The sequence below is a fragment of the Pelophylax lessonae genome, assembly GCF_965119305.1.
Source record: "Pelophylax lessonae genome assembly, chromosome: 10".
Lineage (NCBI taxonomy): Eukaryota > Metazoa > Chordata > Amphibia > Anura > Ranidae > Pelophylax > Pelophylax lessonae.
In genome coordinates, this window is record NC_138777.1 from 51,156,527 (window position 1) to 51,173,174 (window position 16,648).

Sequence of the window (16,648 nt, forward strand, 5' to 3'; positions counted from 1 at the left end):
CTATTTTTCATGTCTGAATTCAAGTTGAAAATGTTATGTAGCTGTGCAGCAGCGGGGGAACCCTGACATTTGCAACTCCTAGGGGGGTAGTGCTACATTTCTATCACTGGATAATGCCTTTCACTTTGCTTCTACCTCCTCTTCATAATGTCCCTCCTTATTCTCATCTAGCTAACTAGATCTTGATCTTATTCTACCATTTCCTTTTACCACTGTTTATGTTTTCTTATTTCTTTCTTACTGTTTTTTTCTTGATTATACTCTTCCTTTTAAATATTTACACCAATCAAGCCCCCACCCATAGAGTTTAAAAGTGTACAAAGTACTTCTGTAACATAAATGTAAGGGTAGGGTAGTTGTGCCTTAGCGAGATATGAAGTGATCTGTAGAAATAGTATAATTGTAGATGTAGTGTCATTTTGGGTTATTAAGAATTGTAGTATTTAGTATCAGTCTTACACACATGTCCTGTTATTACCATCTGAAAGAGACAGGACCATTCTCTAGGATAGAGTTGACACCTACAGTGCCTTGCGAAAGTATTCGGCCCCCTTGAACTTTTCGACCTTTTGCCACATTTCAGGCTTCAAACATAAAGATATAAAACTGTATTTTTTTTGAAGAATAAACAACAAGTGGGACACAATCATGAAGTGGAACTAAATTTATTGGATATTTCAAACTTTGTTAACAAATAAAAAACTGAAAAATTGGGCGTGCAAAATTATTTAGTGTAACGCTCTGGGTTCTTAGTTCAATGGGGCTGGATCTACAGCTGCAGAATTCCACTCAGTAGTCTTGTAGAGATATGTTAAATCACCTGATCCAACTCTCTTGACTCATCACAGTGGTTCAGCCTGATTCAGTATGCACATATACACACACTCAGTTAGTGATGTTATAAGAGTGATAAGTAGTTATGCAAGTAGCAGTGGTATGATACACTGAAGGTATAGGCTTTGAAGAGTGACAGTAGATGATGATAAGCACTCAGATAGTGATGCTGCAGGAGTGATAGTAGATGATGATAGGTAGAAGTAATAGTTACAATGGATAACACAGGTATGTTAGTCTCTTTGTAGGTGTGTGGAGGTAGTTTGGTAACTGATGCGAGAATCAGATATAGCTGGTAACCGATGTGAGAATCGGATAGGGCTGGTAACTGATGTGAGAATCAGCTAGGCTGGTAACCGATGTGAGAATCGGATAGGCTGGTAACCGATGTGAAAATCGGATAGGCTGGTAACCAATGTGAGAATCGGATAGGCTGGTAACCGATGAGAGAATCGGATAGGCTTTTGAGGAGTGATAGTAGTTGACACAAGAGCTAGCAATCTAGTTCAGGAATGCAGGGTTTAGTAAGCAGTAGGCACAAGAGCTAGCAATCTAGTTTAGTAATGCAGGTGATAGATACTAGAGAGCATGTATCCTAGAGCTAGCAACAGTTCTGTAATGCAGGTATTAGTTAGCAAGTGTTGTTGATAAGAGGGGGTCCCCTGTGGGGTACTTATCAATAGCCAGTAGTGAGGGAGTGCAGGACAAGGTATCGAGGCTCCGGTCAATCCAGGTATAGGGTATGTAGCTGGAAGATTCGGCAGCGTCAGGTTAGGCAGGTATCAGGAGCGGTTGCACGAACAATGTGTGAGTGCAGACCGTCAGTTGAAATAGCCACTCAGTGCGGCGCCTGATGATGATGTCAGCCCTGTTAAAGGAATACACACCTATATGCGTTCCACCTACCTGAGTGGTGGAACGCAACCCGGAAGTGAGGTGATAGAAAGGCACTGAGAGTACCAGGATCTTACATTTAGCCCCTTTACTTTCAGTGCAGCAAACTCTCTCCAGAAGTTCAGTGAGGATTTCTGAATGATCCAATGTTGACCTAAATGACTAATGATGATAAATAGAATCCACCTGTGTGTAATCAAGTCTCCGTGTAAATGCACCTGCACTGTGATAGTCTCAGAGGTCCGTTTAAAGCGCAGAGAGCATCATGAAGAACAAGGAACACACCAGGCAGGTCCGAGATACTGTTGTGGAGAAGTTTAAAGCCGAATTTGGATACAAAAAGATTTCCCAAGCTTCAAACATCCCAAGGAGCACTGTGCAAGCGATAATATTGAAATGGAAGGAGTATCAGACCACTGCAAATCTACGAAGACCTGGCCGTCCCTCTAAACTTTCAGCTCATACAAGGAGAAGACTGATCAGAGATGCAGCCAAGAGGCCCATGATCACTCTGGATGAACTGCAGAGATCTACAGCTGAGGTGGGAGACTCTATCCATAGGACAACAATCAGTCGTATACTGCACAAATCTGGCCTTTATGGAAGAGTGGCAAGAAGAAAGCAATTTCTTAAAGATATCCATAAAAAGTGTTGTTTAAAGTTTGCCACAAGCCACCTAGGAGACACACCAAACATGTGGAAGAAGGTGTAAAAATAAAAAACCATAAAGTGTAGCGCTAAAGACAGTAAAAGATCACCACAAAAATGATAAATAGTGTCCAAATGAATGGAAAAAATTATTATTGATCACAATAGTGTAGATTTAAAAAGGGGGAAAAAAGTGTCCAATTATTAAAGTCCCAAAGAAAGATTGATCTGAAATCAAATCCTAGATCATGCGAGATAATCCAAAAAGGAGGGTATCTTCCCGTGACACCAAGTGTAAGTGGAGGAAAGGGCACACCTCAGTGATGAAATAAATGCAGCAGCTTACCAGATTTCCATGGCTGATCAACTTAATGACTCAGCCTCTCCCAGCTATTTGATCAGGGCCACTGAAGATCTGATGTTACGTGAATGCTTTATTCAAAGGTGGACCACTTCTCAGGAATCATGGAGGGATCAGAGCAGGGAAGGAGCACTTCTCAAAATTTCTCATCGATCATAAAAATGAAATGTGAAAAGAAAAAGAAAGCGAGGCCCATAGCGTGATCCCGTTTAAAAATAGCAATCTTGTTTAATAAAAAAGGTACTCACAATATGACGTATGTTTCCAAGCATGTATACAATAATAGTACAAGGGATGGACATGCGGCGTCCCACAGGCTGTCCCAGGTACCAAGGTAGTAAAGGCCGGCAAAAGGTTCAAGGGGCGTGTGGACGTTGCGTCTGGAGTCGCCAACGTTTCGTCTCAATAGACTTCGTCTGGGCGTGACCCCAGACGCAACTCACACGCCTAAATACCCCCATGTTTTAATTTACTGGCCGTGAGGTCTGCCGCAGAACGTCCGCCATTGGTCATGGCGACGAGCATCTCCCAATCCTCAATAGGTGGAATCGATGCTCGTCAGCCAATCCGACATCGGTAAATCTCTCAATGGTTGTGGCGACGAGCGTCAACCAATCCGCGACGAGCGGATGAGACGCCCGTCTACCAATCCGGTGTCAGCGGAAGTGACGCTCGTCACCCCCGGCGGAAGTGATGCGTCACCCATCAGCCAATCAAAGATCGGCGGAAGTGACGCCTGTCTCCTCCGGCGGGGTGCCATGGTAACGGACATACAACGGAGGCCGAACGACCAGGAAGTAGAGAAAAAATACACCTTATCGCTCCTACATATAAAGAAACAGATTCCATTTAAAAGCCAAAGCATTCCCGCAGCTGTATAACTCTCTTAGCCTGGGGCCACATTAATGCGATAATGGGATTAATGCGATAATGTACAGAACGGAGGGGTCCGCACAATGGTGGTTCATGAGAGGTCACAGCGGCGGGATAGCTAAGGAATACAAAAAAAAATATAAGTAACAACAATAAATTAAATTATTCTCATATTAGATCTCATATCCGATAATAATTGATTATAATGAGATAGAGGGATAATGCGTCTATTTACATCTAGCTGTAAAAGATGCCATCTAGTGGCCAAAAAAAGAGTGTGACATTTAAACACCCAGACATAGACTAAATACTTGTGATCAAAATAATATAAAATTCACAAAAATATATATAAAGGAATGAACCTTGTAAAAAATAATTTGAATTAAAAAATAGGTGATAATGAATTAACTAAAGTGAGATATAAAAAAGATCAGTGACAATCACACACAAAAAAGGCCTTATAAAGTGCTACGTGGAGAGTGGCCAGTGATGGCCTACTTATATCAAGTGCAAATGTGCCGAAAAAATAAATACAGCTAGATGTATGTCACTATATTAGTGACATATAGACGTAAGATCACAAAAATCAAATAACAAGAAACCTATTTATACATTTAAATATGAAGAAATTTACACATAAAAAATAAAAAATTAAAAAGATAAAATTCCCTGAGCTCCAGGATTGGCAAATACGCAGACGAGTTTTTACAGCCCTTGGTTAAACAGATTCCATCGTATCTCAAGGACACCACTCACGTTCTAAATATTTTGCAGGAAGTCTCCTGGAAAGAAGGGTATATTATGGCTACAGCCGACGTAACGTCGCTATACACCATAATTGACCACGAACAGGGACTAGAAGCTGTAAAATACTACTTGGATCTTTGGAGCCCTTTGCTTCAGGAACAAAAGAGCTTTGTGATTGACATGATTAAATTCGCTATGTCACATAACCTCTTTTGGTTCAATAACACCTTTTATTTACAGAATAGGGGAGTCGCGATGGGGGCTAAATTTGCCCCCAGCTTGGCCAATCTTTTTATGGCCAAGTGGGAGGAGGATGTCGTCTTTGCTAACCGACCGCCGCAGCTCATTCTGTGGCGGAGGTATATTGACGACATCCTCCTCCTATGGGATGGCAGTGCCCCATCGCTTGACTGCTTTATCTCTTGTCTAAATGTTAATAATAGAGGCATCAAACTGGATCATACCAGTAGCTCTACTAACATCACTTTTCTTGACTTGAATTTAGTGGCACAGGGTGACAAAATTACAACTACCACTCATTTCAAGAAAACAGATCGGAACAGCTTCATTCCACGTGATAGCTGCCATCATCAAGCATGGCTTAACGCCGTCCCGAAAGGCCAGTTTCTGCGGTTACGCAGAAACTGCACCCGACGGGAGGACTTCCTATTACAAGCCAATTCCCTTAAGGCTAAATTTATAGAAAAGGGATATGATGCTAATCAATTGGACACTACCATCAAAGATGTAGTGGCCGTTGATAGGTCATCCTTACTGCGCCCAAAATTGAAGGGAAATGAGAGCGAGAGTTTCAAGAACTCGTTTGTTACTTCCTACTCCACCCAACATTTTCTTATCAAGAAAATTATCAAAAAACATTGGCCGGTTTTAAAAAATGACCGGATCCTGGGCCCTTTACTATCCGAACATCCCAAGATTATTTTCAGGGGTGTACCTTCCTTGAGACATAAAATAGCCCAAAATGTTATCGAAAGACCTATCCAACCTACTTTCTTTGGCGACTTCAAAGGGTTCTATCCGTGCCATAGATGCAAAATTTGTGCTCTCAACTCCTTCAAGGGAAGGAAAATTGAGAAATTCACATCCTCTGCAACAGGACGAGAATATAAGATTGAGTCACTTATTACCTGCTCGTCCACTAATGTTGTATATATGCTTCAATGCAAGTGCGGACAACAGTACGTGGGCCGCACAACGAGGAAATTGCAAGTGAGGCTGGGAGAACATGCAGGCAATATTAGGAAGGGCTTCCCTGGTCATAGTGTATCTAAACACTATGACCAGTGTCACCACAACAACCCTAAAAATACACTATTTATAGGGATAGACAAGTTTCTACCTCATTGGAGAGGATCCAATACTAGGCGAGAGATATCAAAAATGGAGACTCGCTGGATCTATATCCTCAAAACTTATACGCCCTATGGGTTGAATGTGGAATGGGATGTAAATGCTTTTATCAACAATAGCTGACTTTTAACACATTTTATCTTTTTAATTTTTTATTTTTTATGTGTAAATTTCTTCATATTTAAATGTATAAATAGGTTTCTTGTTATTTGATTTTTGTGATCTTACGTCTATATGTCACTAATATAGTGACATACATCTAGCTGTATTTATTTTTTCGGCACATTTGCACTTGATATAAGTAGGCCATCACTGGCCACTCTCCACGTAGCACTTTATAAGGCCTTTTTTGTGTGTGATTGTCACTGATCTTTTTTATATCTCACTTTAGTTAATTCATTATCACCTATTTTTTAATTCAAATTATTTTTTACAAGGTTCATTCCTTTATATATATTTTTGTGAATTTTATATTATTTTGATCACAAGTATTTAGTCTATGTCTGGGTGTTTAAATGTCACACTCTTTTTTTGGCCACTAGATGGCATCTTTTACAGCTAGATGTAAATAGACGCATTATCCCTCTATCTCATTATAATCAATTATTATCGGATATGAGATCTAATATGAGAATAATTTAATTTATTGTTGTTACTTATATTTTTTTTTGTATTCCTTAGCTATCCCGCCGCTGTGACCTCTCATGAACCACCATTGTGCGGACCCCTCCGTTCTGTACATTATCGCATTAATCCCATTATCGCATTAATGTGGCCCCAGGCTAAGAGAGTTATACAGCTGCGGGAATGCTTTGGCTTTTAAATGGAATCTGTTTCTTTATATGTAGGAGCGATAAGGTGTATTTTTTCTCTACTTCCTGGTCGTTCGGCCTCCGTTGTATGTCCGTTACCATGGCACCCCGCCGGAGGAGACAGGCGTCACTTCCGCCGATCTTTGATTGGCTGATGGGTGACGCATCACTTCCGCCGGGGGTGACGAGCGTCACTTCCGCTGACACCGGATTGGTAGACGGGCGTCTCATCCGCTCGTCGCGGATTGGTTGACGCTCGTCGCCACAACCATTGAGAGATTTACCGATGTCGGATTGGCTGACGAGCATCGATTCCACCTATTGAGGATTGGGAGATGCTCGTCGCCATGACCAATGGCGGACGTTCTGCGGCAGACCTCACGGCCAGTAAATTAAAACATGGGGGTATTTAGGCGTGTGAGTTGCGTCTGGGGTCACGCCCAGACGAAGTCTATTGAGACGAAACGTTGGCGACTCCAGACGCAACGTCCACACGCCCCTTGAACCTTTTGCCGGCCTTTACTACCTTGGTACCTGGGACAGCCTGTGGGACGCCGCATGTCCATCCCTTGTACTATTATTGTATACATGCTTGGAAACATACGTCATATTGTGAGTACCTTTTTTATTAAACAAGATTGCTATTTTTAAACGGGATCACGCTATGGGCCTCGCTTTCTTTTTCTTTTCACATTTCATTTTTATGATCGATGAGAAATTTTGAGAAGTGCTCCTTCCCTGCTCTGATCCCTCCATGATTCCTGAGAAGTGGTCCACCTTTGAATAAAGCATTCACGTAACATCAGATCTTCAGTGGCCCTGATCAAATAGCTGGGAGAGGCTGAGTCATTAAGTTGATCAGCCATGGAAATCTGGTAAGCTGCTGCATTTATTTCATCACTGAGGTGTGCCCTTTCCTCCACTTACACTTGGTGTCACGGGAAGATACCCTCCTTTTTGGATTATCTCGCATGATCTAGGATTTGATTTCAGATCAATCTTTCTTTGGGACTTTAATAATTGGACACTTTTTTCCCCCTTTTTAAATCTACACTATTGTGATCAATAATAATTTTTTCCATTCATTTGGACACTATTTATCATTTTTGTGGTGATCTTTTACTGTCTTTAGCGCTACACTTTATGGTTTTATATTTATTTGAGTCATTGTTGGTTGATTTTGTGTTGGCTGCTGATATTTATTATCAATTTTTTTTCACTCCATTAGCGCAGAAATTTTTCCTGCATTTGATTTATAATGTGGAAGAAGGTGCTCTGGTCAGATGAAACCAAAATCAAACTTTTTGGCAACAATGCAAAACGTTATGTTTGGCGTAGAAGCAACACAGCTCATCACCCTGAACACACCATCCCCACTGTCAAACATGGTGGTGGCAGCATCATGGTTTGGGCCTGCTTTTCTTCAGCAGGAAAAGGGAAGATGGTTAAAATTGATGGGAAGATGGATGGAGCCAAATACAGGACCATTCTGGAAGAAAACCTGATGGAGTCTGCAAAAGACCCGAGACTGGGACGGAGATTTGTCTTCCAACAAGACAATGATCCAAAACATAAAGCAAAATCTACAATGGAATGGTTCACAAATAAACATATCCAGGTGTTAGAATGGCCAAGTCAAAGTCCAGACCTGAATCCAATCGAGAATCTGTGGAAAGAACTGAAAACTGCTGTTCACAAACGCTCTCCATCCAACCTCACCGAGCTCGAGCTGTTTTGCAAGGAGGAATGGGCAAAAATTTCAGTCTCTCGATGTGCAAAACTGATAGAGACATGCCCCAAGCGACTTACAGCTGTAATCGCAGCAAAAGGTGGCGCTACAAAGTATTAACTTAAGGGGGCTGAATAATTTTGCACGCCCAATTTTTCAGTTTTTTATTTGTTAAAAAAGTTTGAAATATCCAATAAATTTCGATCCACTTCATGATTGTGTCCCACTTGTTGATTCTTCAAAAAAAATTACAGTTTTATATCTTTATGTTTGAAGCCTGAAATGTGGCAAAAGGTCGCAAAGTTCAAGGGGGCCGAATACTTTCACAAGGCACTGTACATGCCAATAAAGTCTCCCGTACAAATGGACAGGAATTGTCACCTTCCTGGAGCTTCAAAGAGGACTGCTGGTCACCTCGGCTGCGGAGATCCGCAGGGGGCGACAATAGGCTCCAAATAGTCTGCAAGCTCTGATTGGTATCATCAGATCAAAGGAATGTAGTTCATTTCTCATAAAAGTTAAAATATTATTGGCAGAGAGATGAAAATAATTCCTTCTTATGGTTCACGTGTAAATCTGTAATTGTAGCGAGTGTGGAATCCTAGAGAATTGCACAAAACCGTTATATGGCGCCTGATTGCGGCAGGCAAGCAGTGTTTGGTACTGTCGGAATCAGACCGATGCGCTGGTGTCAGAATTCCTATACCTGACTCAGCGGTCCGCGCCTTTCTGGGTCAATTTAACTCAAATTTGGTCAGTTCAGAACACAAAACATTGTGTGGGCTGAGATGGGGACACCCCCCTGGGGTTGATTGGTCAAGGGCTAAAGTCCAGCCCACATGCATATTCCAATAAATTGGGAAACCTGAGATATGTTCATTGTTCTTCCATGAAGCCAGTTCTAAACTGGGGAGTCCCCACATGGTTTCCGGTATGCTTCTACCAAGGGATATGCTTCGGTAAAGTTTATTTCTGTTTTTATTCCTTTTTATTTTCATAGCAAATTGCCAATTGTGTGTGTTTTTATCTTTTTTTGCATTTTTTGTAACTCCTTTTGCTTTGTATATATTTCTTATGCACTGCCCACTTTCGGGATAATAAATTATAAAATTAATAAGTGACTTCTGTGTACTAAGCTAGGACTCATATCTCTGGAGAGATTGTTGCATTTTAGTGCCTAATTGCTTGGTCTAAGCTACATGCCAATCTGTATGCAATTGCACTGTGTGTTGGCAGATTGCATGCAGATTGTAAATCAGACGGAGATCTGCGTGTGTGTGTGGTGGCCCAGCAGACCAGTCTGCGGACAAACTGTTGGGTGGTGGCAGGCTATCGTTTGTGGTGTGTGGGGACAGTGGGAAGATGCTCGGCCCACCTAGGCAGCTTGAGCCCTCCCTGCAATCTTCCCAGACTTATCTACAATAGGTTCTGTATTTACATATATTGTTTGTGTATTGTATTGCAGGAGCTCGAGGACGGCCGCCTGCTACTTAATTGGCTCAGGTTGATTGAATTACTGTCATCTATTAGTTGCTGAGTGGAAATATACTGTTTGTGTTGGTTGTTCTTTAGATATGTTAATTCTATTTCTGTATACAATTTCATCTGCATATGATAATGTGATCAGGCAACCCCTGACTCGTGTGTGGTAATTTGATCAGGAGGGGATGTGCTCATGTGTATATAAATTGGTGTGTGAAACTGTTCAATAAAGGAGAAGGTTCCTTAACTTGTACAAGATAAGTTGTTGGCTAGCTTTGTATGGGGGCGGCTAGGATTTGATATCTCTGTTCATGACTGCAAGGAAGCCGTATACTGACGGAAGACCACAAGTACACTGTGGGTCGGCGGTTCCGTTACATGTATATTTTGATGTTCAGTTTTGCGCAGTACGCGAAGTAGGCAGGTGCCTAAAATGTTACTGTGATCCTCATTTATAGGGTTAATGTTCAGTGACTCAGGGGTTAATGTGCTGTGTCTGCCATTTGGCCCGTGGAGCTTCCTTTAGCAGGGATATATAGATAGCAGGAAGGGGTTGGGCAGTGGAGAAAAATGGTCAAGGGAGTGTGAAGAACCATACATGAGGAAATGTGGAGTTGCACCTAAGACGGGGTTGCCCCTTGGCTGGACGCTGAAACTGTATAGCGAGCCATATTTCCATTGGGTGGGAACTATTACCAGCTAAAGGAAGGTATGAGCACAACAGCACAACCAAAGTACCACAAAGCCCAAGTTCAGCCTAGTATTTAAAAGGGCAATATTGTCTTATTGTACCCTGCTGTATTGCCCAGAATGAGAGAAAAACTGGAATCTGGGGATAAAGAGAAACTGTATGTTAAAACATTTTATTCAGTAAAATAAGTTGCTGGTCAAGTGAATCATGTGGTCTGATTTTCTGCAAACCTTATTATGGGTAATGGAGAGTTACAAGTAAAAGGAAGGAGGAGCAGCAGCCGAGGAGGAGGTGGTGGTGGCCAGTGATGGAGGTTCTGTCGGAGGGGTGGATTGGAGGCTGTATGGTCTACCCTTCTAATGGCAAGGTCCCTGTATTAGGGCCCGCTGTGTAGCAGAATCCTCCTAGGTACGTGGCCTGGACCATGGGTGTGCAGAGCCTTGTAAGGTATATAGCAGCTTTCCTACACGTCTTGGAGCTGAAGCAAATAAAGTGTAAAGTTAATGTGTGTAAAAGAACTGGTTTTGGGAAAATTAGTATTCAATGTTATTTTCCTTAAAATGACTCTGTAGTCAGTGCTGGGACAAGTGTAACTAGCAGAAAATGTTATGCTTCTGGTGTGGAGCCTGGTACAGTGGTTTTGCCTCTGGCCATGAGGGGTGTTAACTCACACATCAAAGCAATACCATCATGCTAATACTTAAAAAACAAAAATTAAATTGACCGCATGCGCTTCCCCCGTGCTGCCAACATGCTATGCACTTTATCCTCTAAAGGAGCCATGAAATGTGGAGAAACATGTTGGGTGCACAGAGCAGCACTTTACACTAATTATGCTGCAATATAAGAATGGTATGTTTTATATCCGGTGGGTAAGATGCTTTTGAATTTGATGCACATCATATTTAAGACTTCTTTTGGTATTAAATTTGCACAATGAGATGGCTCAATATTATAGTATTAAAGTCCATATTTTTAAGATAAAAGTGATAAAAGCCCGTCCTTGATACAGATACAAAAAGTTTTACATACCGCGTTTCCCTGGAAATAAGCCCAGGTCTTATTTTAATTTTAGGTACAAAAAATGCATTAGGGCTTATTTTTGGGGGATGTCTTATTTGTCCCCTGTCTTCTTTCCCACTCTCCCTCCTTGTCAGCAAAGGAGTCAACATCCCTGTAATCTCCAAAATAAACTCTAGGTAAAGTCCTTGTAAAATCATTTAATCTGCTCTGTAAGTGGATTACGCCTGACGCTCGACACCTGCCCTGGGACATGTAATGCATTGTCCCTGACTTCATGGGGTTAGTAACAATTTTTTTGTACAATATATGATACTGTTTTCTACACATGATATACTATACGAGACACAATGTGTATACAGCTGTTACAATGCATTTTTGTATGTATTTTTTGTAGAATTACGGTCTTTATGGGTTCTTTGGCCGAGAGGAAGCCTTAGTGCGAAACGCGTCGGCTTACTGGGAACCTCTGGACTGTGCTCAACAGAGACAACTGTTACCCACTTAGTACCACTGTATCAGCGTTCCCACAGGGAGCATGTTTCTACAAATATTTTTATCATATGTTTATATGTAAAGTTTTTTCTTTTACCTTTGTGATATAATAAATACGTCTTTTATATAAAAATATTGTGGCTCTATCTGTGACCATCCCTTTCACATTGGCCCTTTTGAAAGTCCCACCTTTTCCTAAATTTTGCTTGTTGATATACCTTATTTATAGCATTGCTGGGCGCTCGCATGACCCGCCAGAGCTCTTCTTTCCCGCTCCGAGCACTGCCGAGGAAGATACTGGGTTCCCTGCTGACGTCAACCCTTCTCTGAGCACTGCATGGGGAGGGGCCATTGACATCAGCCGGAAGGAGGAGGAGAGCTCTGGCGGGTCACACAAGCGCCCAGCGGGGCTGTAAATAATGTATTATCATGTTACATACAGCCGGGAGGAGTAGGACTGGACACTATATAATACTTTTACAGCACAGATTACATGATTTTACAAGGATTTCAACTAGGGCTTATTTTCGGGGTAGGGCTTATATTGCAGTCCTCCTCGATAATCAGACTAGGTCTTATTTTCGGGGTAGGGCTTACTTTCTGGGAAACACAGTAGTTAGTCAGGTTGAAAAAAGACACAAGTCCATCTGGTTCAACCAATGAACCAATGCCAGAATCAAGCATGAAGAAAATGTGTATAAAGCCAAGAACCAGAAAATTGATTTTCCTTTTAGCTTTGGACAGAGTGTTGAAGAGTTAAAATCACTGTCAAATTTGTATTTCTGTCTGTGACCCCGCTGGGGGGGGGGGGGGGGTGTTTCTTACTTCCTGTCCTCCATTGAAAGCAGCATACAGTATGGAGGTAGAGTCTACTCACCACACTCCTCATTGACAATACATTTCTCAGTTTCTTCAGTTGGTACTTTGCACATGGAACCATCTTCCGGGAATTGCTTTACGTATCTTTCTCTAGATCGCATTCCCATTCCGCAAGAGGCACTGCAGGGCGACCACATGATCCATTCTGACATCATGCATGTTGATGCATCTGAAAGCAAACAAATATGGACATATATTGATGGACTCCCAATCTGGAACTACCTTTCAGTAAAAAGGAAAAAAGTAATCATCTAGCAAAAAACAAGGACCGAGAAACAAACAAAAATTTAAATCCCAATCACCCAGCGCTCTGTACTCCAAAATTGTAGTGCACACTGTCATGCAATGTAGCAATATAAATGTAACAAGCTGCCGCCTAAATAAATACAATATAAACACAGATGTACATCAATAGAACAAGCCTAGTTAATATACATAAGCAGCGCTAATCTTATAGTAAAATCAAAATCAAATTGATTATCCCTAAAACTTCATATATAAAAGCAGATATATAAAGTCCAATAATGAAAAAGTCCTTCAATGGAAGAAAGCTCTTGTGGGACCCCAGTGAGGAATGTGGCATAGGAATGGAACAGGAAATCACCACTGTATCCCTTCACCTCACCGCAGTGCTGTATTTTGGCCTAGGCCAACAAGGCCCAGGCCTAGGGCGGCACTTTGCAGGGGGCAGCAAAAAAAGCCACCCCCCCCTCCACCTTAGACTCTATTGGCTCCTGGTTGCTAGAGCCCCCTCGCTCATCCCCCCCCCTCTCTCTCTCACCCCCCTCTCTCTCTCAACCATCCCTGTCTCTCTCAACCATCCCTCTCTCTCACTTAACCCCCTCTCACTCTTTCTCTCTCTCATCCTCCCCTCGCTCTCTCATCCCCCTCTCTCTCTCATCTCTCTCACCCCCCCTCTCTTATCTCCCCTCTCTCTCTCATCCCCTCCTCCCCCCCTTTCTCTCATCCCTCCTCTCATCTCCTCTCACCCGCCCCCCTCTCTCTCTACCTCACCCATCCCCCCTCTCGTGAGATCCCAGGAGTTCATGCTGGGACTTTTAGTCCTTCAATTGTTAAGGGAGTCACCTCCGTTAAAAAGGGAGTGGGGCAAATTTACATAGGATGGGGGGGGGGGGGGGGGCGCCCAGTTTTAGTCTTGCCTAGGGCAGCACAAAACCAAAATACACCACTGCCTCACCGCGTGTGAATCTCCCCAAAGGAAACTCGCTTACCAGATCCCACTAGTAATGAACATGTAAGATGGCTCTCAATCCAATCTGGACCATCCAAAATATACAGAGTCCCGAAGCCCTGTTTCTTGGCAATCAGGCGTCAGTTTTTTTTTCATTCTGATTGTTTGCTATATATATCATTCACGTAAATCTGTGCAGCACACATCCCTGACTGGCTCTAAGTGATGGGAGAGGCTTTATTCCTGAACAGGTGGCCACCAATACACCCCCAGGCAGTGGCCCGGGGCTCCCAGTTGCTACTACCGTGAGCCAGAAGTTATCCCAAGGCCATCTTGGTACTCCCTGTCGACCGCAAGTCTGCCGGGCACCACCCCCATCGACACATCCATCTGGAAAGGGAGGCCCACAATACCTGCCTGGCAGACTTGCGGTCGACAGGGAATACCAAGATGGCGTTGGGATAAATTCTGGTTCACGGCAGTAGCAACTGGGAGCCCCGGGCCACTGCCTGGGGGTGTATTGGTGGCCACCTGTTCAGGAATAATCATCTAGCGCTAGGGTCTTCCGAGAGCCTTTACAGACATAAAACCTCAATCTGAAGAAATGAGCATATTTGTTCTTTTTTCCATTTCCCCCCAAATAATCTTTTAGCGTGTCTACTTTTCCATTTTAAAGTGAACTAGTTACATCCACAAATGCCTGCTGATATCTCTATTAGCCAGAAAAGCCTCTTCTGTGTCCCACACTGATATAGTTTTACTGTATTGCACATTGGAGTTTGTATAATCTCTGTACAATCTCCTTTAATGTGTGGGCCTAGCTATACAAATCATTTAATTTGCATCAAGCAGGCCATTGTACTAAATTAGATTGTACAAACTGATTATAAAATCTGTGTTCAGCTTGATGTCTATAGATAGCTTTAGCCAGGGCTTTTTTTTTCTCAGAGAACAAGTGCAGGTATTTCCCCTTCCCAGTCACCTCTTGTCTCCACCCCTAAGCCACCTCTGAGCATGATTCTGTGCAGCCAGCAACAATAGATCCCCACAGCAACAATAGACCCACAGCAACAAATTATATCCCAACAACAGTAGATCCTCCAGCAACGGTAAACCCTAATATAATGTAGCACTACTCCCTTGGGAGCTGCTGGTTACGGGTTCCCCTGGGTTACCATTAGGAAATGCACAACAGTTCAACATTTTCCAAGTGATTTTGGCTCAGTCAGGAAACAGTCTAGGAGCTTTGGTTTTGGTGTTTTTATCTAGAATTTGGATGGGAGAAGGGAATGAGTGAGATATTCAAACTTATATAACTAAGCACAATTAGCTGGGACGACTGAATAATGCTGAGTGTGGCTAGACCACTGCTTCGCCTTGTCAGTAGCAGTGATGTAGCAAGAAATGAACTGTCTGAGGTAAACTGTACTGTACTGCAGAACAATCTTCAGGGCCCTTCCTGGCACCCCCTTTGTTCCTATTCTTCAGGGTCAACTACACAGCACCCCCTTTACTGTTTCACTTCCTGTGTGAGCTGGCGCCTTGATCCCCCTGACTTCTCTGGAGTGGCCCCCCTTCCTGGGCCAGACCCTTTGGCAGGTCCCTCTGTACTCATGGACACTGTTTTTCTCAAGAGACTCTGCCAGCAGCTCCACCGTCAGCACTCGGGATCCTCTGCAGCTCAGCTCCACACCTGGTTCACTAGGTCGACCACCTAAGACCACCTTCCTCACACACTGCAGGAGGAGAGGCAGCTGTCCACCTCCTCCTGGGACTCTGCTTCCCGCCAAAGACTCCTGCCACATGTCCCCTCCTTTTTTATGGTCAATCCCAGGATGCATTGCAGGAATGCCCTCCCACTGGGACTGCCATAAAACATCATGTCTCACTGGCTAGGTTTCCTCCACTGTCCAACAAGCTCCCTTATTGGATACAGTGGGGACACTCCCTCAGACCCAGTGAATCACACATGGAAACATGTGAGTGGCAAACTAACAGATCAGGCTCCCCTGATAGGCAGGAGAAGCAAATAGATGCTTTTCCCTAGCACCTTCCTAGGAGGGTGCTACAATAACACTACAGTATATCACCCAGCAGCCAGCATCAACCAACACTTCCCTCAACAGTAAATCCCTCCAAGCAACAAATGACCCCCTAGCAACATAAGATCCCCACTAGCAACAATAGGATACCTCACCAACAACACCAGATCTTCCCAGCAACAATAAACCTCTGCCAGTAACAATGCAGTGGATCTTCTGGCAGCCAGCAACAATAGACCCCTCCCAGCAATAGTAAACCCTCTGGCAACATAAGATCCCCCCAGCAAAAACACACCCCCCACCAGCAAAATAGACCTTCCCAGCAACAAATGCCCCCCCCCCCCCCCAGCAACAATAGATCCGCAGCAGTTGGCATTAGTAAACCCACCAGCATGCCCTAGTACCCTATTCAGTGCTAGAGGTGTCAAAACTGAGTTCCCCCTGCGTTTCCGCTGAGAAAAGGCCCTGGCTTTATCCATAATGCCCATGATCTCTTTTCAAAAGGAGAAGGACATGGTGGTCACCAGGGTGCCTTGATCTGGCATGTCTTGATGGAGGTGCACTTTCCTTTTCATAGT

The 16,648-nt window shown here is 43.2% G+C and overlaps 1 protein-coding gene across 1 annotated transcript in view; it reads right to left on the bottom strand.

Moving 5' to 3' along the window:
* SPON1 (spondin 1) overlaps window positions 1-16,648 on the bottom strand; it is a 547,762-nt gene that overhangs the window by 14,347 nt on the left and 516,767 nt on the right. The window contains exon 12 of the mRNA XM_082269927.1: window positions 12,835-13,005. Within this exon, the coding sequence (XP_082126053.1) occupies window positions 12,835-13,005 (171 nt within the window). The remainder of the gene's footprint in view (window positions 1-12,834; window positions 13,006-16,648) is intronic.